General features: G+C 38.6%; 1 protein-coding gene across 1 annotated transcript in view; it reads left to right on the top strand.

The window, feature by feature from the left end:
- LOC124785280 (U3 small nucleolar RNA-associated protein 25 homolog) overlaps nucleotides 1-23,113 on the top strand; it is a 99,668-nt gene that overhangs the window by 31,544 nt on the left and 45,011 nt on the right. The window contains exon 2 of the mRNA XM_047254167.1: nucleotides 21,720-22,471. Coding sequence (XP_047110123.1) covers nucleotides 21,720-22,471 — 752 coding nt within the window. The remainder of the gene's footprint in view (nucleotides 1-21,719; nucleotides 22,472-23,113) is intronic.

Here is a 23,113-nt window from a genome sequence, read left to right as displayed (position 1 = left end):
CTCTAGCTTGCCTACTTGCGATAGTGTCCTCAAATTCAATGTCCCAGTCCTTATCTTTCCTTCCTTCAATGTCCCTTTCTTCCTTTCAAGTATGTCTACTCTCAGAGTTTTCCCCTCTTGGAGATCCGATTGAGCGGAAGTTTTAACTCCGGAATCTTTCACATGGAGAGACATACTATGTGCTGCTTTGGAATGTAATGTGGTAGTTTCCCATTACTTTCTGTAAAGGCAGTAGGTTGCCCAGCCTATAATCAGCCACTTGCTATGAGTCAGACATTGTCTGTAGCCACCCATCCAGGGTACAGTCGCTACTTGTAGTCCTTTTGTACCCAAAGAGAAAAGGTGCCTCTTCCGCCAGTTTCACCATTCCAAAGGACTCTATCTCTGCTGTCGCTGCCGTTGAGATCTTATACATATAACAGGAAATGACAGGAAAAGGACAGAAAGACAGTTTTGTAAAAAAAAAAAAAAAAAACTGTAAAAAGTTGTTTACCCTAATAGGTTGCCTGTATTGATCATTAACCCTTTCACCTTCATATGCACCTTTTACATTAACAGTGAGCCACCAGTTACAAATTATTTGTATAAAAGAAGTATTTTCAGAGCCTGCAAAATCTGTCTCTCTTGAAGCTAAGACTTATAAAGCAACAACATTTCTATCATCAAAAATCTTCAGCACAAGGTTAACATTTTGCTTCTGCGAACATTGGTAGGAAATAATTGACTGTATTTCACCAGAAAACCTTTTTTCCTTCTACATCAATTCTAGATACTGAATGTCTGAAATAACTACTATTTCAAAATTGTCAAAATCTGCAAACTTCAAGACTCTGTCAGTTTTATTAATCCAGTTATTATGGATACATTTCAGTACATGTACTGTTTCAAAAATTAGGAACAACTCCCTCGTACTATCATTAGGATGTTGAATTCAAGGCTACAAAATACCACTAGGGATAAGTAACTCATAAGCTTTTCAATTTACTGCACTATTATCTGAAATTGAAGCCAACACTGTAAACCCAACGTTTTCTACTTCAGTAACTGTATGTAACAACACATTTCTTAGCTGTTGAGCAATTAAATTATTAATTGGTATGACAGTCACATTATCTTCAAATTTTGTAAATACGTCATAAAAACCTAGGCTGTTTTAGCAAGACAATTGCTTGCCGTGTTACTGGCACCATAAATTGTATCTTTTTTAAAGATCAAATGAGGCTCGATGTAAATTTCATTGAGGTGGACATTTACCACAAGTTCATGATCGTTCAAAAGTATTTTCATAACTTTCAAATACTCTACACTGCCATCTACATTTATACTACGTAAACTGAACTTATCTTTCAGCTTTCTGACAGTGCATGGCTGTGTATGCTGATGGTGAATGGACATATAGAGAAATTGACAGTAATAAAGTATTCCCACAATGTCTACGACTGTTGTCATTTTTTTGTTAGGAACTGAATTGGCTCAATTATCAGCTGGAACTGTCAACATGTATCACCTGAAAATTTATCTTCTAGCACTTCCACTGTATTTTCAACCACCAAACATTGTTTAAATTGTCTCCTTCAGACACTATTGACTCAACATACTTCAATATTCTGTCAAATAGAGGCTTGGTTTTTGCTGAATATATTCAGTGGTCACTGTATGCTGGGGAATTTTGTATCTGTATACAGATTGATACAGCACCAATGTTTCTTGTTGATATGGGTTGCTCTTAAAAAGTAATTGCATATGTCTCCCAAATTTTTACTAGCAGTTTGTTCTTTATATTGACTATAATCTTCCAAACATCTTCCCACTGCTTTCTCAAGATTGTCACACACTACATCACGTAATCTTCAACATGAGGGTCCAGGTGTTGTCAAGTATTCTGGTAAATTTGGAAAAATTGAGGGCACTACATTTGGTTTCAGCTTGGGATATCTTCTTTCAAATGTCTTTATTTCTCCATCAACTACAAACTTTTCTGTCCACTCTCCCGTAAAATGGTTTATGCATATTACTCGTTTCTTGAGCTTTGAAAAATCGATGTGACGTTTCCTTAGCCACTTTTTCTTTAGTTCCTCATTGCTTGGCAAAAAATGTGTTGACAGCGTTATTTTGAGATTTGTAATTACTTTTGCAGCCAGCCAGGCTACAGCACCTTGGAATTTTTAGTACCAGTATCTGAAAACAGCAATTCAGTGTTGCTTTTGCGATGTGTAGATATAGACATTTCAAAATGTATTTTTGCACATTTAATTAGTTTACAATGCAGCTTTTGGCATAACTTCTTGATCAAACACGAGTGTTCTCTGCTTATTAATTAGTCGCAAAAAGTAAGTATATTAGCTTTTATGAAGTACTTACTGTTCAAAGAACTGTAAATTCATAAACTTTTCTGTGGTAACAGAAGATTGTTAAAGCTAAGACTTAATCACAAGTCAATACAAAGTTCAACATGCTGACCAACACATCACGAGGCACATGGCTTACAAACAACAGATATACTCTGCCTGTGTCACAAACAAGATGGCTTCCACTGCCCAGGCCATTATCTCTAGCCGTCTTTGTATACAAATGAAATGACACAATTTCATAGACTTTACTGGTCTCATACAGATATGATTTTATGTATCTAGACTGAAGTGGCGAGTGTAAATTTCTACCAAGGCCGGGAATGGAACCTGTGTCTACTGCATACGAGACTGGTGCATTAGCCACTGAGCAACCTTGGCACAGGGGTTCACACAACATCACAGGTTACCATGGCATGCCTCCCTCCTCGATCCAATTTTTTACCACTGCCCCAGTCTACTTTAAATTCCCTTCCACACGTGGATTCGATTCATGGCCTCGGTACAAGTTTTCACTCGCTGCTTCAGTCTGTTTACATAAAATCATATCTGTGTGAGACCAGTAAAGTATCTGAAATTGTGTCATTTTACTATTTTATTTTTATAAGTTCCTACACCTGGGTGTCAGGCTGGATCCCCCATTTAAGTTTGATGCTGAAGTGCTATTTGGAGAGCTTCGGCAATTCTGTTGGTGTGTGAGGGGGAATTTAAAGTAGATTGGGGCAGCAGTGAGAATTTGGATCAAGGAGGGATGTGTGCTGGAGTAATCCATGCCGTTGTATGAACCACTGTGCCAAAGTTGCTTATTGGCTAATGCACCTGCTCAGTAGGCAGGAGATCCGGTTTCGATTCCCGGCCTCGATACAAATTTTCAATCGGCAGTTCAGTGCATATATATAAAATCAAAATGTTCTTTTGATTTTAAATCTCAATAGACTCCATCTAACAAGTGCTGAATTGTTGCAGGTTTTTTTTCCGGTGATGCTGGTAGTGACCTGATGATGTTGTAAAAGCTGTTTTTGGCCTGTCTTCTGGGCATAACTTCAATTTGGTGATATCCACTCCTGAAATCTATTACAGAAAAGAATTCACACTGTCCCAGATTGTCCAGAGTTCCAGTTGTATTTGGAACTGGATAACTGGGTGTACGTCAGTTTAAAAATCTATAATCACAACAGAATGTGTATTTTCTTGTTCATCAGGAAATTTTTTTGACACGATTACTATACTTGCTGAACAACGACTATCACTGTGCTCTCTAATTCATTCTTTAATCTGTTGATCTATGAACTTTTCTATTAATAGCTGCAGATGTTCTGGTAACTTACACTGCTTAGGGTGCACTGGTGTGGTACTACATGTTGCAATACAAATCTGTGTTATGGGTGTGGCTGGTAAAGGACCTTCTCAATTAAATAAATCTCTTTACTGAACTAACCGTGACTCTGTGGCTGATAGATCACTACGCTTCAAGGAACTAACCTTGTATAATGCAGACATGCTGACAATATGCTTGATATTGTACTCTATCCCTGACCCATCAATATCTTCTTCATTGAATACCTGTAGTTTAGCTACTGCCTATTCCATTGCGAGATTACTTAGTTAAATCTAAAACTATTCAGGGTTACCGTTGCCATAACCTGGTCTTTTTTTCCCCTAATGTGTGCTATACTTCTTTGTACCAAACTATTCACCCTACATGTAATTACTTGACAGAGGTTCCTTAAAACATAAAGCTTGTTGTGGAACATTGATGTCTATAGTGATCCAAATTAGCTTTCCTGTACCTGCTGGTACTCTGTCATACAAAACAACTTTTAATGTAATTGTACACAGTTTAGTTGGTACGATCTTTGCAATGGGTGTACCTTGTGACACAGAAACATTTGCAACTGTTACACCCATGGGAAATGAATTCCAGTTGAGCTCAACTGTTTGTTGCCAAAGATTGATTTTAGCATGATGCTAACTGAGAAGTGTAATCTGAGTTGTGCAGAAAATTCCTTCTCCACAGTTGGCAACATTTCCATTTTCTCCTGAAACCGTGTATTCCCATTCTACACTGGATCTGTGTTTTTCCATTGAACCTAATGTGTTATCTGCAATTGTGTGCAATCTGTATCTCTTTGTTTTCAGTCTCCTCCTGTCCATGAGGTCCAGACTCACAACCAATATGTGCACCTCAGTATCTACCTAAAAACGTATACTACTTCTTATTTATCCAAGCTACCAAGCAACAACCTGTCTCTGCGTATATTTTTACAACACTGTCATTTATTAGGAATGCTTCCTGGCAGAAGGAACATTCCCATTGGTGTTAAACTGTTTCTTTTTTGCAGTGTACTTGTCCTGTTTTGTAGATTCACAATCCCAAGCCTTATGCCCATTCTGTTGGCACTTATAACATTGTGGTTGGTGATATTGTGCCTTTACATGTCCCTGCTGACCACAATGGTAAAATTCTTTACCAAATCTGAATATTTTCCATCCAGTGCATGCCCTAGTTGCACTGTCCCCTTCTTGCAAATGCTTAGCAATGGGAAGTTCTGTTACAGTTCTGTGACTAAATACTCAGGATATTCCAGTCACACCCGTCATAAAAGACCTGGATGGATTCCTCTGAGAAATATGTCCATTGATCTTTATTTTCCATTTCTTTAAGCAATACTCTGTCCGCATCTGGTTTGTGTGTCAGCTCATAAGTCAGTATGTTAATTTTGCATATTCTGGCAGAAAATGATTCCACTGTTTCGTTCGCCTTCTGTGTTAAACTGTTGACTTTCTCCCTGAAAAATCATGTATTGTTTTGTTTTCTTGCCCGTGATACTTAATTTGGTCACCTGCAACCATATTTCATTGGACCTGCTGCTTAATGTGGCCGTGGCTAATACATTGCCCACAAACATAGTAATATCCCCTGTTGTTTCTCTGGACAAGGTAGTAATTAGATCTGCAGCTGAAGGTTCAACAAATGATGAAGGAGCACTCACTCCTGTTTGTCTTTCTTAAACTTGATTGAGCTGTTGTTCTGTGAAAGATTGTACTTGTCATATTAGCTGTTTGTTAAGTGTTTTCTGCTGTTCATTATCCTCCAACAATTTAAGAACTTGCTCCATAAGAGCTTCTATCACCTTATTAGTACTAGCTGCCTGTGTTTCTGCCATATTTGTGCAATTTACCTTTCCCTCTGTCGCACCAGTCAAACTAATGTTGTCTTGGACAATATTTGAATAACCACAGTTGCAAAATTAAAATGATTACATTTAATTTCTATGCCTGATCATTAAGCAATTGCAGTCCGAACAATTGTATGCTGTGTGAATGTATTTTCTACTAATAGTTTATGTTGCTGGTGCAAATCTATCACATGGTACACTATAATCCATTAAATTACAGATGTAGTAAAGTGTCAGAATGAGATACTCTTGCTGGCTGTTACCCATGAACTGTGCTAAATCTGCCGGTTCTCTCAGATTACGAGGTGAAGTCTTTGAAACCTAAAACCTAACCTGGACATAGCAAAAAATACAGTTTTTCTTTTGAGACCAAATAACAAAATCTTTGCTTTGACTGGTCTTCTGTGACTGTTGCTGATTTTGGTGTGCCAGATCATTGAAGGGCATCCGATTCTTACTGGGGCTGTGCTATATCACTACTGCACACCAATTTGCAGAGGCTGCCTTCTGCTCGGTTATAAACCCCTTCTAATTTGTCAGGATGCAGACCAAGGATCTGTGTAGCATCATTAGACACAATAAAACAATATTCAAAATTATGTCATTTATTACTGCAAGTCATTGCTGCTTCTTAGATACCAGCTGTTGGCTTTGTAATCTGGAGAAGAATCCACTGAATCTAATAGCAGACTCATGACTGCTGAGGGCTCTGCATCAGCTTGGAGTGGAAGTTGATGACTCCCTGATGTGGCAGTTTTGTTACCTGTTGGTGAAGCAGGTACAGCCCATTAGTAGCTCTGCTTTTGGAGATGATGGTGATCATGACGGTTGCACTTGTAATTCTCATACCATTTTGGAATGGTCTCGATCTGTCCCAGATCACTGCCCATGTTGTCCCCTTGGGTTGGCTGCAATATCAGATGCTGAGTAGTTGTGTAGAATGCTGAAGCTGGCTCACTGGTATGATTGGCCTCCTGACCTGTGTAATGCTGGACTTAGGGCAGTTACCATCATGGGCCAGAGATGGGTTGTAGATCCTCAGTTGATCCATCAGTGCTGGCTGCTGTGCTGCTATTGGTACTGGATGCTAGACACATCCACCGTGGCATTAGATCACTAATTGCGTTGTAGTGCAGCAAGTGCAAGACCACACTAGAGTAGTCTTACACACAAGATGTTATCATACTATAGAGAATCAAGTGCAAATGAGATGAATGCCACCGTCTACTGATCAAATGCCAAAAGTTAGTGGTATGCCTCTGTGGAGTATTTATGTTGTCGAGGAAAGGCTCTGCTCTATGACATCATTCGTAATGACTAATGACTGAATTGATTCTGCTCTTCCTGAGTCATCTGTGGTCCTCAGTCATTTGCTTAATGTATTTGTTACAGGTTCTTTACTGCTTAGTCAAAATCTCGACAGTCGTCGTTGCATCGTACCTAGTGTCTCTTGTGTAACAGTATGGAAATAATGAAGGCAATTCAGTGTGCACTGTTCTGACCATTTTCTGCTGAGTTTCTTGCAGTCTCTGTCAAGAGCGACGAGTTAGCTATTTAGCCTGACTTAGTAATGGTGTTAAAATGTTTAAGCTTCCTGGCCAATGACACTTCTGTGTGGTTGAGTAATGCCGGCTATTAGAACTTGTAAAAATATATACTCTCATGTTTCTTTACAAGTTTTGTCAAGTAAGAGGACCATTGTAAAATGGCCAGGATTGAAAATTTAGTTCTTTAATAATCCCAGTTATTTGAGGAATGTATTTGCCTACCTTGTTACTATTCTCCATTGATTTACTTAACTTATTAACCCTCATATTACTTCCAGTTTCACTGGCAGGAGGGTGAATGAGAAAAAAACCAACAACTGCAGACTGCATTTGTAAATTGAACACAGGTTCTCTGTTTGGCATCCAGATGCCATGATCATTATATCAGTTGCAGTTTCATCGAACAACATTTACCTTGTGGGCACATAAGTAGAAATCATTTCTTTCCTCAGTTCCTAGAAAAATATACATTTGCATATCCCATGTATGATGTTGAAAAATGCTCAGTTTTAAATTTGTTAGATTGGATGTACTTTTTGTTTCAACAGATACACAATGAGGACATCCTCCGGGATGTGGAACATACCAAAGAGAGGGAAAAAAAGAATACACAATACATTTTTACCAAGAAAAACAAATGAAATGGCTGTTGTGGGTATGGGATAAGTAAAAAAAGAAACTCTTAAACATGTTTTCATTTAAAAGGTAATAAATATCGTGCCACAATATGTGTAAATGTTCAATACACTCAAGGTGCATATGATAATTCTTAGGCTATTGTAGCCACACATCATCAAATAGAAAAATCATTTTACAACACTTATTTACAATGATCGCATTACTGCACAGAATTTGTACAGAAGTCAGTTTTGCTAAGACACACATTTTTGGATATTATTAGTGACATATACACATCAGTTGGTTCTACTAAGAAATTCATCAGTGGAGTAGGAGTTGGCCACCAAGAAAACCTTAAGGCTCAAGTTAAACTGAGTTTTATTCGTAGTTAAACATCATGTTATGGTTGGTGACAAGTTACTGGAAATGTGTGATCTTGAATAATGGACACCCTTATGGACCACAGTAAAGTGACTGTAAATCTGTGTGAAGATTTTCCTTATTTCTATTATTGAGTCCACGGACTAAGCTGTTGGTTTCAAAAAGAAATATATTTTTAATGGCAAATTTGCTTGAGGAATAAATATATACCATCAGTTTTGAGTCAATTGTGTGCTGTGAACTACTTTAAGGGTGGTTTTATCAAAAAAGGGTGGTGGATCGAGGGAGAGGGATAAATTGACAATAATATCTTAGTTTTTCATTTTAGATTGTATGCAAGTGATCTGCCTAATATGAGCTAAATTGGGTGATGATGTCCGAAGCAGTCATGCACCACAGGGTACTCACAAATTATCCTTACACCTTTAGACTTTAATAACTTTGAAACTAGACTAGATAATAACAACTGATTTTCAACGTGTGACAAGATACCTCAAAACTTTTGTTTCCTTATTCATATACATCGATATTTGCTTCCCAGTGGCATAAGTAATGTCCAGCAACTATTTAATTTCACTCTATATACATTCCAGGAACTCCACAGTGACCTCTTCAAATGTGTTGTGAATGCAAGTCAGTAAGTCTGTGACATTGGTTCAGTAAAAGTGATCTTGTTCCCCAAAGGAAGTAGTCTAATGGTGTCAATTGGCGCTCTGTGTCATACACTCCTGTTGACTTCCTTCCTTTCTCCAAAGCATGCCCTACAACAAGTTAAATCACTTTCTCCTCACAGAAGTTTCACATACCATGAATAGGGAAGTACCACAAACGTATGTCAGCTAGTGCCAACCTACACTATCATTCCATTCACGGTACATCTGCAGTGATGTTAATATGGACCACAGTTGTCATGATGCCTTCAAGTACTATCGTAGGTTCCATGGGAGCCCAGGTGAATGTCCCACATAGCGTAACATTGCCCATACTGATCTACATCATTGGACAGTGCATGTTTTGAGTAGCCATTTGCTTGGTTGATGTCATAACAGGACACGACCATCAACCTGATGTAACTAGAAACATGACTAATCTGACTAGACGACGCATTTCCGTTGATCCACAGTCCAGTATCCATTATCCCTTGCCCACTATAATCATAACTGACAGTGTCATTGTGTCACTGTAGGAACACATAAGCTTTGTTTGCTGTGGGGCCCCAATTTAACAATATACTTCAGATCACTACCTATCCTGCTTTGCAGAGCAGGGAATGGGTGTTACAATATGATGGATGTAGAGGAATTCTGGGTAATGTTTAAACTGACTGTAAATCACACTCTAGAGAAACATGTACATCTACATCCATACTCCACAAGCCACCTGATGGTGTGTGGCAGAGGGTACCTTGAGTACCTCAATCGGTTCTTCCTTCTATTCCAGTCTCGTATTGTTCGTGGAAAGAAAGATTGTCGGTATGCCTCTGTGTGGGGTCTAATCTCTCTGATTTTATCCTCATGGTCTCTTTGCGAGATATACGTAGGAGGGAGCAATATACTGCTTAACTCTTCGGTGAAGGTATGTTCTCAAAACTTTAACAAAAGCCCATACCGAGCTACTGAGCGTCTCTCCTGCAGAGTCTTCCACTGGAGTTTATCTATCATCTCCGTAACTCTTTCGCGATTACTAAATAATCCTGTAACAAAGCGCGCTGCTCTCCGTTGGATCTTCTCTCTCTCTTCTATTGACCCTATCTGGTACGGATCCCACACCGGTGAGCAGTATTCAAGCAGTGGGTGAACAAGTGTACTCTAACCTACTTACTTTGTTTTTGGACTGCATTTCCTTAGGACTCTTCCAATGAATCTCAGTCTGCCATCTGCTTTACCGATGATTAATTTTATATGGTTTCCATTTTAAATCACTCCTAATGCCTACTCCCAGATAATTTATGGAATTAACTGCTTCCAGTTGCTGACCTGCTATATTGTTGCTAAATGATAAAGGATCTTTCTTTCTATGTATTCACAGCACATTACAGTTGTCTACATTGAGATTCAATTGCCTTTCCCTGCATGTGCCAAACACTAAAAAGACCCACTGTGATTTATTAACAAAATTTGGAAAATGCTGAGAATACACAGATTGTTGCACGCTCAGTTCAGAAAAAGAATGCAAAAATGTTGACAGGGAAAATTTAATGAAAATTTGTGCATCTACAGAAAGATTGATGTATCAAACACACAACAACTTTCGCTGTTGTGTGTTAGTGGAAGATGTTGCCGAGAAAATGTGAAAATACTCTTTCTGTGTATAATCAAGTGGGTTGAAGGCTTCTGTTCAGTCCCTCATTGACCAGTGTGGTGTGGCAGTAGAAGACAGCAAAAGGAAAGTTGAAGTTTTAAAATTTCGTGTTTATGAATAACTCATAGAGCAGGGTCACACTGTCATACCATCATTCAACTACCATACAAACTCCCGTACACACGGCATAGAAATAAGCATCCCTACTGTTGAAAAGCAACTGAAAGAATCACCAACTCCGCATGGAATTCCAGTTCAGTATGGCAGAAAATACTCTTCAGCTTCGGCCTCTTCTTACTTTGCATTTATTGTATACCTCTTTCCCAGTGCAAAGTCCCAAGTGGCTGGACAAAAATGCAGGTGACTACCCTTTATGAGATGAGTAAAAGAATGGGCACAGAAAATTACAGGCCAATATCTTTAACAATGGTTGCTGCAGAGTTCTTGAGCATATTATGAGTTCCCACGTATCTTTGAAATATGGATGAAGGGCAACAGGCAGATTCCAGATTTATGGAATGCGTTTGACACAATGCCACATTGCCAGCTGTTACCAAAGGTACAAGCATACAGAACAGGTTTTAAGAAGTGTAAGTAGCTTGGACACTTTTTAGGTAACAGCACATAGTATGCAGTCGTAGATGGCAAGTATTTGTCAGAGACAGTGGTATAGTCAGGAATGTTCCAGAGAAGTGTGATACTGACAGCTCTTGTTCTCTGTATACATAAACCATGTCAGTGATATATACTATGGTGCATGGAAAAGTATCACTGTTGACTGACTGTAGTAGGACACAGGATGATTTAGACAGAATTTCTGTTTGGTGTGACAGATGGCAGCTCACTTTGAATGCGCCGGCCGGAGTGGCCGAGCAGTTCTAGGCGCTACAGTCTGGAAACGTGCAACCGCCACGGTCGCAGGTTCGAATCCTGCCTCAGGCATGGATGTGTGTGATGTCCTTAAGTTAGTTAGGTTTAAGTAGTTCTAAGTTCTAGGGGACTGATGACCTCAGAAGTTAAGTCCCATAGTGCTCAGAGCCATTCACTTTGAATGCAGAAAAATGTAAGTTAATGCATATGAGTAAGGAAAACAATCCTGTAAATTTCAAATACATTGTTACTGGTGCGATCCTTTACACAATCATGTCAATTAAGTGTCTACACTTAACTCTTTAAAGTGACACGAAATGGAAGAAACATACAACATTCGTCATAGGAAAGGTGAAGGGTCAACTTCATTTTATTGTGACAGTTCGAGGAAAATGTAGTTCATTTATAAAGGATAGTGTGCAAAGAACACTTGTGGAACCCATTCTTTAGTATCACTCAAGTGAAATTTGTGACTGGATTGAGGACTTTTTGTTAGGGAGAATGCAGCATGTTATCTAGGATGGAGAGTCAATCATTAGCTGTAGAAATAATTTCATGTCTGTCCCAGAGAATTGTGTTGGGAGCCTTACTGTGTATGTCATGTAGTAATGACCTTGCAGACAGTATTAATGGTAACCTCAGGCTTTTTGCAGATGATGCAGTTATCCATAATGAAATACTGTCTTAAAAATCTGCATAAATATGCAGTCTGATCTTGGTAAGATTTGAAAGTGGTGCAGAGATTGACAACTTGCTTTAAAAGTTCAAAAATGTAAAATTGTGCACTTCATGAAACAAAAAAATGTACTACCCTGTGACTATAATATCAGTGAATCACTGTTTGGATTAACCAACTCGTGCAAATATCTGGGTGTAACACTTTGTTGGGACATGAGATGGAATGATCACACAAGATCAGTTGTGGGTAAAGCAGGTGGTAAACTTCGGTTTATTGATACAATACTGGGAAAGTGCAATCAGTCTACAAAGGAGATTGCTTACAAATCGCTTGTGTGACCAGTTCTAGAATATTGCTCAACTCCATGGGATCCTTACCAAATAGTACTACTAGGCGATTGAACGTATACAGAGAAGGGAAGCACAAATGGTCACAGGTTTGTTTGATCATAGGAGAGTGTTACAGAGATACTGAAGAAACTGAACTGATAGACTCTTGAAGGTAGATGTAAATTATCCTGAAGAAGTCTACTAACAAAGTTTCAAGAACCAGCTTTAAATGATGACTCTAGGAATGTACAACAACTCACTACATATCGCTCAAAAGAGGAATCTTGAGGACAAGATAGAATAATTACATCAGACACAGAGGCATTCAAACAATCATTCTTCCTGCACTCCATACGTGGATGGCACAGGAATAAGCACTAATAACTGGTGCAACGGGATGTACCCTCTGCCGTGTACTTCACAGTGGTTTTCAGAGTATAGTTGTAGGTGTAAATATAGACATCTGAGATCCCCGTTAGGTTGAATTAAAGTAGGACATCGAAGCATTTCAGAGGCTTGCTGCATGGTTTGTAACTGGCAGGTTTGCTAAACATACAAGTATTACAGAAATACTCCATAAAGTAAAATAGAAATCCCTGGAGGGTAGAAGGCATTTATTTTTATGACACTTTTGAGAAAGTTTAGGACTCTGAGAATTGTGAGAGACTGCAGAACTATTCTACTGCCACCGACCCAGATCTTACGTGAGGACAAGGTAAGAGAAATCTGGGCTCATGTGGATGCTTATCGACAGTCGTTTTTCCCTCGCTCCATTTGTGAGTGGAACAGGAAAGGGAATGACTAGTAGGGGCACAAGGCACGCTCTGCCATGCACTGGAAGGTGGCTTACAGAGTATATTTGTAGATGTTGACATAGATAACTGCTAAACTCACAGTATCCTGTCACTTTTATCAAACCTTATGGTTGATCCATTGGTTTGGTATGTAATGGACTGGGAGTTTGGGCAGGTGGATGGCTCTCTTCGATGATGGACATAGGCCACATAAGTGACAAATGAGATTTAGAGAGTCCGGAGGACGAAAGTCCCATTACTGAATCCCGGTGCTGGTATCTGCTGTAATATTGCTGAATATGTTGGAACAAAATTTCTGCCTTAATGCACCCATTCTGTTCTGTGAATGGCTTGTGGAGGGAACTAACTGTAGTGGAATCGAGGGTATTATTCAGGTAGGTTCTTCACTGGTACTGTTTCAAAAGGACTGTCGGGTAGCTACAGCAGAGGATAAGTCAGATTCAGAACTGTAGTCCTTGTTATTGTCACTGGAAGCCTTAAAGTTGGTCCTGCAGTATTACTTTGAGTGCTATTTAGCATTATCTCATTGTTCTTCAGTTACAATCCTTCTGTTCCCCTTGAGCATCCTTACTTTTAGCAGGTGACGATAGCTATGACTGAATCTTACACTGAGTACAGCCAGTTAGGCCTTATTTTCTGAAAGTATGGATGGGTTGTAAGGATGCCCCATGGACATCAATTTTTCATGTCTCTGTGGCAGTTTGGGCCATCCTGGAGGGGCATTCCATAACTTACTTCCTCTGCAACCAACACAGCTCTTCCACTGTCATCAGTGTGTGTCTCTTCTTATCCTGTGTAACTAGCAGAATCTCCTTTGTTCAGATAAGCACAGATTTCCCTGGTGTCCCCATTTTATTGAATATGGAGCTATTGCATAGCATTCTTATCAGCTGTTAGTGCTTGCCAGTCCAATAACTCCCCTAGCTTTCCTGTGTCATCTCAACTATTGGTCTTAACGTGCATGCTAAGATACACACGAACCATGTAGGAGCAGGTTGTACACTTTGCTGTGCTACTTTTCCTTACTTACCCCTCCTCCCTTTATGGGACTAATGCCAGCAGTGGCGGTACAGACTCTGACACACCATGAAAGTGTCAAATATGACCATGGTTATCTCAACAAAATAGTACAGACCTTGAAAATGAGAATAATTTTTCTTCCTCTCTACGGTTTGTAACCGTCACCTATTGCCCTACTTGGTATGCAGGCAACTTAGCATTCTGTTGCCCCTTTCTTGTGCTTTTGTATATGCTTTTTGCACTTATTGCAACACCATCCATAACTTCTTTGCAAATTTTCGCACTGTTGTAACATTTTTCCCCACCCCAGGTTTCATTATCTTCCATCCGTACACTACTTTGAATGCGATAGTCTCTGTAGTGCCATTGATCTGATTCTAATCTAGTCTAATCTCTTGTAGTTTGTTCCTCAGTAGCACCATTCTTGAACATTGCAAATCTGAAAGTCTAAATGAATGTGGGTGGCATATGCTCAAAATTTACATGGCACCACCATTCAGAATACATCAACACACACTTACTTATTCTTCAGTTTGAGTATTAGTAAGGGCAATTAGTTTACCAACCATGAAAATTTATAAGACCACTGAATAACATCAGCACCTATAATTAAAGGGGCAAAATTAATTGTTGTGTTAAGGGCGATGAAAAAAGAACCCCTCAGTTCATATTTACATGAAAACATAATACTTTGCACATGTGCATTATACTTTGGCATCCATTTAATTCGGTCCGTACTGAGCATCACCAAGCCGAACACTCGCTAGTTTCAGTGGCAGTAACATGCCACAGTGTCGATACGTAATCACAACACAGTTCAGTTGAAATGTTTCTTAATTTAAAGTATTTTAGTAATTTGAAAATCATTAAATGTTAAAGTTCTTCAGTTTCACTGATGTCAGGGCACATATTTTCGCAAAAAGCATGTGCTGTAGTGATTCGAGAATTTCTGTGCAAATTCTAGAACCACTCAGCCTTCTACCGTCTCAAATACATGATATTCTAGATACGAGTGTGGGGTGGTAAAATCCACATATTTGTGTGTGCAGGTTTAAAATCAGTTGTGTGGTGGTTGAACGGCACCGAAAAGTGCCTGTTGGATAATCCATAAACATGTTACTGAGTGTGTATGGAAGAACCATGGAATCCATATGCAGCTTTGTGCTTATTGTGTCACTGACTATTGTTATGTGAAACAAGAAAGGTTGAAAAAGTACTCATAGAGACTCTTGACTCAGCCTTGTTAGAGGCAAGACTTTTTTAAATCTCCTTTTCTGAAAGTCATGGCGTTGAAGCAGACTTTCTTTCGACTGTAAATCAATTTGTTTCTAACATACAACTGTATGAGAGACTTGCTGAAGATACATATTATGTTGAAAGTGAGAATTTTTATTGTGCTTGAAAGTCAAATACATCGTTGATTGACCAAACACAAAGTTTGTATGGCTACTTATTTCACCAGTAGAAAGAAGCTTGAAAGTTCCTGTACCTAGTGTTATTCGTCGGAGAAGAAGTCAAGAGAATTTCCAGCAGCCGGCTATCCAGTAAAGAAGAGTGGCTTCAAACCCTAAGTAAATCATCTCATAAAGAAGTGGAATGTGGTGTGGGGAAATAAATCAGTATGACCCAGAGCCACACTCACCCTTCAAGTCGTCAAAACATTAGAGTGCATGACTGTAGCATGAAACAACACAAAGAGTGCTTACATGATCTTACTTCTGGGCTGTCGAACCGTGAATTGCCAATTTTCAGTGATGTCCGACTACTTACAGGCAGGTGTAGGAACAAACTGTTATATCATAAATTACATTTTGTTTTGAAAATCGGTTAGGCTGGGTTTCAATGTTTTGGATGAACTACAAGAACTAATGTGATTTCTGCTTAGATAAAATGTTGCTGATCAGAAATTTAGTAGAAAGTACAGGAAAGTTAATGTATCAAAAGTAGATAGACAAAGTTAGAAATTTAACAGTGGTTATGATGAAGCTTTACTGTATGATTAAATGATGATGGCGTCCTCTTGGGTAAAATATTCCGGAGGTAAAATAGTCCCCCATTCGGTTCTCCGGGCGGGGACTACTCAAGAGGACGTCGTTATCAGGAGAAAGAAAACTGGCATTCTACGGATCGGAGCGTGGAATGTCAGATCCCTTAATCGGGCAGGTAGGTTAGAAAATTTAAAAAGGGAAATGGATATGTTAAAGTTAGATATAGTGGGAATTAGTGAAGTTCGGTGGCAGGAGGAACAAGACTTTTGGTCAGGTGATTACAGGGTTATAAATACAAAATCAAATAGGGGTAATGCAGGAGTAGGTTTAATAATAAATAAAAAAATAGGAGTGCGGGTAAGCTACTACAAACAGCATAGTGAACGCGTTATTGTGGCCAAGATAGACACAAAGCCCATGCCTACTACAGTAGTACAAGTTTATATGCCAACTAGCTCTGCAGATGATGAAGAAATTGATGAAATGTATGACGAGATAAAAGAAATTATTCAGGTAGTGAAGGGAGATGAAAATTTAATAGTCATGGGTGACTGGAATTCGTCAGTAGGAAAAGGGAGAGAAGGAAACATAATAGGTGAATATGGATTGGGGGGAAGAAATGAAAGAGGAAGCCGCCTTGTAGAATTTTGCACAGAGCATAACTTAATCATAGCTAACACTTGGTTCAAGAATCATAAAAGAAGGTTGTATACCTGGAAGAATCCTGGAGATACTAAAAGGTATCAGATAGATTATATAATGGTAAGACAGAGATTTAGGAACCAGGTTTTAAATTGTAAGACATTTCCAGGGGCAGATGTGGATTCTGACCACAATCTATTGGTTATGAACTGCAGATTGAAACTGAAGAAACTGCAAAAAGGTGGGAATCTAAGGAGATGGGACCTGGATAAACTGAAAGAACCAGAGGTTGTAGAGAGTTTGAGGGAGAGCATAAGGGAACAATTGACAGGAATGGGGGAAAGAAATACAGTAGAAGAAGAATGGGTAGCTCTGAGGGATGAAGTAGTGAAGGCAGCAGACGATCAAGTAGGTAAAAAGACGAGGGCTAATAGAAATCATTGGGTAACAGAAGAAATATTGAATTTAATTGATGAAAGGAGAAAATATAAAAATGCAGTAAATGAAGCAGGCAAAAAGGAATACAAACGTCTCAAAAATGAGATTGACAGGAAGTGCAAAATGGCTAAGCAGGGATGGCTAGAGGACAAATGTAAGGATGTAGAGGTTTGTCTCACTAGGGGTAAGATAGATACTGCCTACAGGAAAATTAAAGAGACCTTTGGAGAGAAGAGAACCACTTGTATGAATATCAAGAGCTCAGATGGCAACCCAGTTCTAAGCCAAGAAGGGAAGGCAGAAAGGTGGAAGGAGTATGTAGAGGGTTTATACAAGGGTGATGTACTTGAGGACAATATTTTGGAAATGGAAGGGGATGTAGATGAAGACGAAATGGGAGATAAGATACTGCGTGAAGAGTTTGACAGAGCACTTAAAGACCTGAGTCGAAACAAGGCCCCGGGAATAGACAACATCCATTAGAACTACTGATGGCCTTCGGAGAGCCAGTCATGACAAAACTCTACCATCTGGTGAGCAAGATGTATGAGACAGGCGAAATACCCTCAGACTTCAAGAAGAATATAATAATTCCAATCCCAAAGAAATCAGGTGTTGACAGATGTGAAAATTACCAAACTATCAGTTAAATAAGTCAAAGCTCCAAAATACTAACGCGAATTCTTTACAGACGAATGGAAAAACTGGTAGAAGCGGACCTCGGGGAAGATCAGTTTGGATTCGGTAGAAATGTTGGAACACGTGAGGCAATACTAACCTTACGACTTGTCTAAGAAGAAATATTAAGAAAAGGCAAACCTACGTTCCTAGCATTTGTAGACTTAGAGAAAGCTTTTGACAATGTTAACTGGAATACTCTCTTTCAAATTCTGAAGGTGGCAGGGGTAAAATACAGGGAGCGAAAGGCTATTTACAATTTGTACAGAAACCAAATGGCAGTTATAAGAGTCGAGGGGCATGAAAGGGAAGCAGTGGTTGGGAAAGGGGTGAGACAGGGTTGTAGCCTGTCCCCGATTTTATTCAATCTGTATATTGAGCAAGCAGTAAAGGAAACAAAAGAAAAATTCGGAGTAGGTATTAAAATTCATGGAGAAGAAGTAAAAACTTTGAGGTTCGCCGATGACATTGTAATTCTGTCAGAGACAGCAAAGGACTTGGAAGAGCAGTTGAACGGAATGAACAGTGTCTTGAAAGGAGGATATAAGATGAACATCAACAAAAGCAAAACAAGGATAATGGAATGTAGTCAAATTAAATCGGGTGATGCTGAGGGAATTAGATTAGGAATTGAGACACTTAAAGTAGTAAAGGAGTTTTGCTATTTAGGGAGTAAAATAACTGATGATGGTCGAAGTAGAGAGGATATAAAATGTAGACTGGCAGTGGCAAGGAAATCGTTTCTGAAGAAGAGAAATGTGTTAACATCGAGTATAGACTTAAGTGTGAGGAAGTCGTTTCTGAAAGTATTTGTATGGAGTACTGAATAGAATTGGAGAGAAGAGAAATTTGTGGCACAACTTGACTAGAAGAAGGGATCGGTTGGTAGGGCATATTCTGAGGCATCAAGGGATCACAAATTTAGCATTGGAGGGCAGCATGGAGGGTAAAAATCGTAGAGGGAGACCAAGAGATGAATACACTAAGCAGATTCAGAAGGATGTAGGTTGCAGTAGGTACTGGGAGATGAAGAAGCTTGCACAGGATAGAGTAGCATGGAGAGCTGCATCAAACCAGTCTCAGGACTGAAGACCACAACAACAACATGATGAAGCCTGTGATAAAAAAAATGGGGTTGCTGAATTTGTATGCTAATTATCACTGCCAATGAACTTGTGTGCTAATTATCTCTTCAGTTAATTAGTTTCTAATAATTTAAAGACCGTTACATGAAAGTTGGAATGCTTAGTTTTTTGTTGGTGTGGGTGATTAAATGGAATCATGAAAATTATCTCACAAAATTTTACGCAGATTATACTATAGTTATCTTTAATTATCTTAAGTGAAATTAAACCTAAATAAGAACATGAGATTTTCGTGTAGGTGTTCCCATGCTGACAGATAAATATATTGAAAATAAGTCAAAATTAGCAAAATAATAATAATAATGATAATAATAATAATAATAATAATAATGTTTATTTGTGGGAGTGCGAGAACATAACAGACAGGAAGAATCCACCATGCTGTGGTACAGATTGTACACTTATAAATTTTTGAATACTAAGCTGCAACACCAGGTAAGAACATACCCCAGTAATTATGATGACTGTTGACATAATGCCTTAGCATCTTTCCTGTTGCCCTGTGAGCCTTTTCTGTTTGTCATTTGCTTGTGGGTCCAACGTGCTCATTCTTCATTTATAAATTTGTAACAAATGCCGAAGTTGATTAATCACCTGCGACATTAAGTTAGTTCAAAATGGCTCAGAGCACTGTGGGACTTAACATCTGAGGTCATCAGTCCCCCAGAACTTAGAACTACTTAAATCTAACTAACCCAAGGACATCACACACATCCATGCCCGAGGCAAGATTCGAACCTGCAACCGTAGCAGTCACGCGGTTCCAGACTGAAGTGCCTAGAACCGCTCGGCCACACCGGCTGTCCATGAAGTTAGTACCTTCATCCATAATCTCTGGAGTACCAAACTTTAACAAGCAATTATTAACCGTGGCATATGCCTCTGTGTTGGCTTGTTGATTTGGATTAGCTATCGTTTCTATGCATTGTGAAAAGTGGTCAGTTATCATTAGCACATAATGATTCCTTTCCGGTTTCTGCTCAAATAGCCCCAGGGTGTCCATACTGATCATCTCAAATGATTTACCAGTCTTTGGTGATTTCTGCCGTAGAATATGCTGACGACTTCATTTGGTTTGTTATGTGCATGGTACATAGTTCTTTACATGCTACTCTATGCCACAAATATTGTTTGACAACATGTTATTTGTGTTGTTATACACTCTCCATGTCTTGCTAACATATTGTCATGTGCCTACTTTAATAATTCGTTTTGCAAAGTAGCTAGTATCAAGATGTGAAGTCCAAGTTTCATGTGCTTACATAACACTCCGTTGTGTGCAATGAGTTGTGGTGGTGCAACAGATGACTTGCCATCTTCATCGGCTGCTTGCACCATCTGCCATTCTGTAGAGTGTTCATAAAAGAATGTCCCATAAATTTTAACAGTATCAATTGTAAGTGTATAGTGTGTTGGTTCAAGATCACAATTAAAGAGTAACTTAAACAGTTTTAGTTAAGTGCATGTGTGAGTACTGCTTCATTGTTTTCCCGCTTGCAGCGCCAAATGTGCCACATCCAGAAAATGGCAACTCTTGAGCGTAAAGTGTTTTGTATGCCGCAGTTTGCTAAGAGTGAATCTATAATTTCAGTCCAATGTACGTTTTGTTTAAGAATCATATTTATCAATAATTGTAGTACTATGTAAAACATCCTACTATTTCCTACAAATTTACAAGAATTATCAAGTTGCCTTTGTAGTTTTTGGCTCAATATAAGACTTCCCCTGAATGTCATTCAGTGCAACAGTTTTGTTTTAAAATATCCTAGCTGTACTTATTTGCAGATGTTTCCATCATCGACACACTCAGAAATCATTTTTGATCGTTAACACATCAACTGGCCACTCTCTCTCTTTTTACTGTCTGTGTCTGAGCTCTGACTTTTGATACGAAATATCCCTGTCCCCCTCCCCCAGTCTTCCTGAATTTATGATACCATTACAGGCTATGACTGTCTATGTTCTTTGAAGATTGCTGTGATTATGCTTTTTTTTAATCATTTTCCTGGCTCATTTAGATTTTAACAAAAGTTTTCTGGATTGTCCCAATTTTTTGCTAGTAATGAGCTCCTCTGTTTTTGGTAATGGTTTCTAAACTATTTATGCAACTGCGTCATGCAACTTGCTGAACTGAACTGTGCATTGTAAAGTGACAAACACATTAATCAGTACATTAAACTTGTGTGTCAAAGGGAAAATGCTCTTGAGAATACTATAAAATTACACAGAGACAGAATGATTTTGCAAGTACTTAACTTCTAAGTAGTCAATAGATACACATAAACTAACATCCTAACTTTTGGAACTTTTAGTTTCTTCCACTGGGAGGAAAAGAGGGATCGATTAGAGAAGGTTAGAAAGGAGAGAAGTAATTCAGATTTCATCCTTATTCTGCATTTGTTATCATATTACTGTTTATATTATCTAACATTATGCTATTTTTAGATACATATTACTGATGACGTATTCTCTCTTCACATAGGCCTACATGGGTTTCTCTTAAGACGGGATGCTGTATGACTTGGACACTTCTTTCACTCTACTGCATGCTGTGTTCCTTTTTTTACCTGGAATTTTAAATTAGGCAAGCTACTGTTCTCAAAAGGTGGAATTTTGTGTTTATGGAATTTTGTGTTTATGTCCGTGTGTTTGAACAAGCAAAGCCAGTCTTTATAGTTTAAATGTGAATGACATTAACAGTTGTACTGATGAAATGTTGTATTATAATATTTATTCTGCAGGTTGCATCTACTGACGAAGAAAAGGATTACTACAACAATGAGTGTGAAGTTGATGGCAAAGGAAATTCAGGGATTGAAGACAGAAGTGATCGCAAATACATTGAAGAGGAAGAAGAAGAAGAAGCCAAAGAAGATAATTTGTTGGACCCTTTCATCACCCATTTTAATTTTGAACTTGATTCTTCATTACTTGGGGCAGTTACAGAAGAGCCACCACATGTAATAAGATCACATGTAAAATGGCCAGTTCTTGGAAATTTAACAGTTACCCTACCATGTTCTATTGAAACAAGCACCAGTGATAAATTTGGGAAAGGAAAAATATCTATTAGTGAACAGAAAACTTTTGCTAAACAGGGCACAGTCCCTAAAATTGTCGAAGGTCCTGGCTGGCTGAAATTTTATGTGAAGTCTCAAATTCAGAACAACCTGACAAAAGCCAATTACTGTAATTTGAAGACAGATGAAACTAAAGAAATCATTTCCCTCACTCCATTGCAACGTGAATTGTTCTCAGTAATTTTCAAGTATCAAGATCTATATTTTCCAGAAAGAACATTTAATAACTGTGAACAGATTAAATTTGTATATTGTCTACATGCCATTAATCACATCTTGAAAACACGACTAAAAATTGTGCATCACAATGCAAAACTTTTAAAGAAACAAGAAGTACCTGATGAGTTCAGGGATCAAGGCTTAGTAAGGCCAAAAGTTTTAATAATTGTCCCCTTTAGACATTCAGCATACAGGTAACTTTTGGCCATTTATTCAATTATTTGATAATATTTGTTTGTTACCATTTTAGTAACTCTGTGTAAAATGACATCTTGTGGTTCATTACTTGCATTCTTCTTTGAATAGACTCATTGCCTATAAACCTGTAGACCATATTCACAGTGTGTGTGTGTGTGTGTGTGTGTGTGTGTGTGTGTGTGTGTGTGTGTGTGAGATTTTTTTTCTCAGGATAGTCTTTCCTAATAATGTCTTTTATTAGGTTAGTTGGGCTGGAAAAGATGTGATGAACAAGTAGATGAAGGATTGCAAGAAAGGAAGGGGGGAGAGCAAAGGAAAGGACAAGCTAAGTCATCAAAGAGAGCAGGTAGGTAGTAGCGTGTCGTGGGCACTGAAAAGGATGTTGGGTACAGGATAATGTTCAGTATTAAACACTGAGAGTGCAATGTGGAAAAGATACTTCGATGTATAGACTTGATTATTTATGAATTAACTCAAGTCAGAGGGAAAGAGTAATGTAGCAAAGAGTGAGAAAGTTGACTGGCTGTGGGGCAGAAGCATAGTTGGAGTTAATTGAAGGACAGGGAATATCAGAGACTTGGGCACAAGAATTGCAGTACCCAAGGGTGTATTGGAAGGAGAGATCCCACCTATCCAAT

Source organism: Schistocerca piceifrons, chromosome 1 (genome assembly GCF_021461385.2).
Source record: "Schistocerca piceifrons isolate TAMUIC-IGC-003096 chromosome 1, iqSchPice1.1, whole genome shotgun sequence".
Lineage (NCBI taxonomy): Eukaryota > Metazoa > Arthropoda > Insecta > Orthoptera > Acrididae > Schistocerca > Schistocerca piceifrons.
This window is presented reverse-complemented; position numbering and strand designations above follow the sequence as displayed.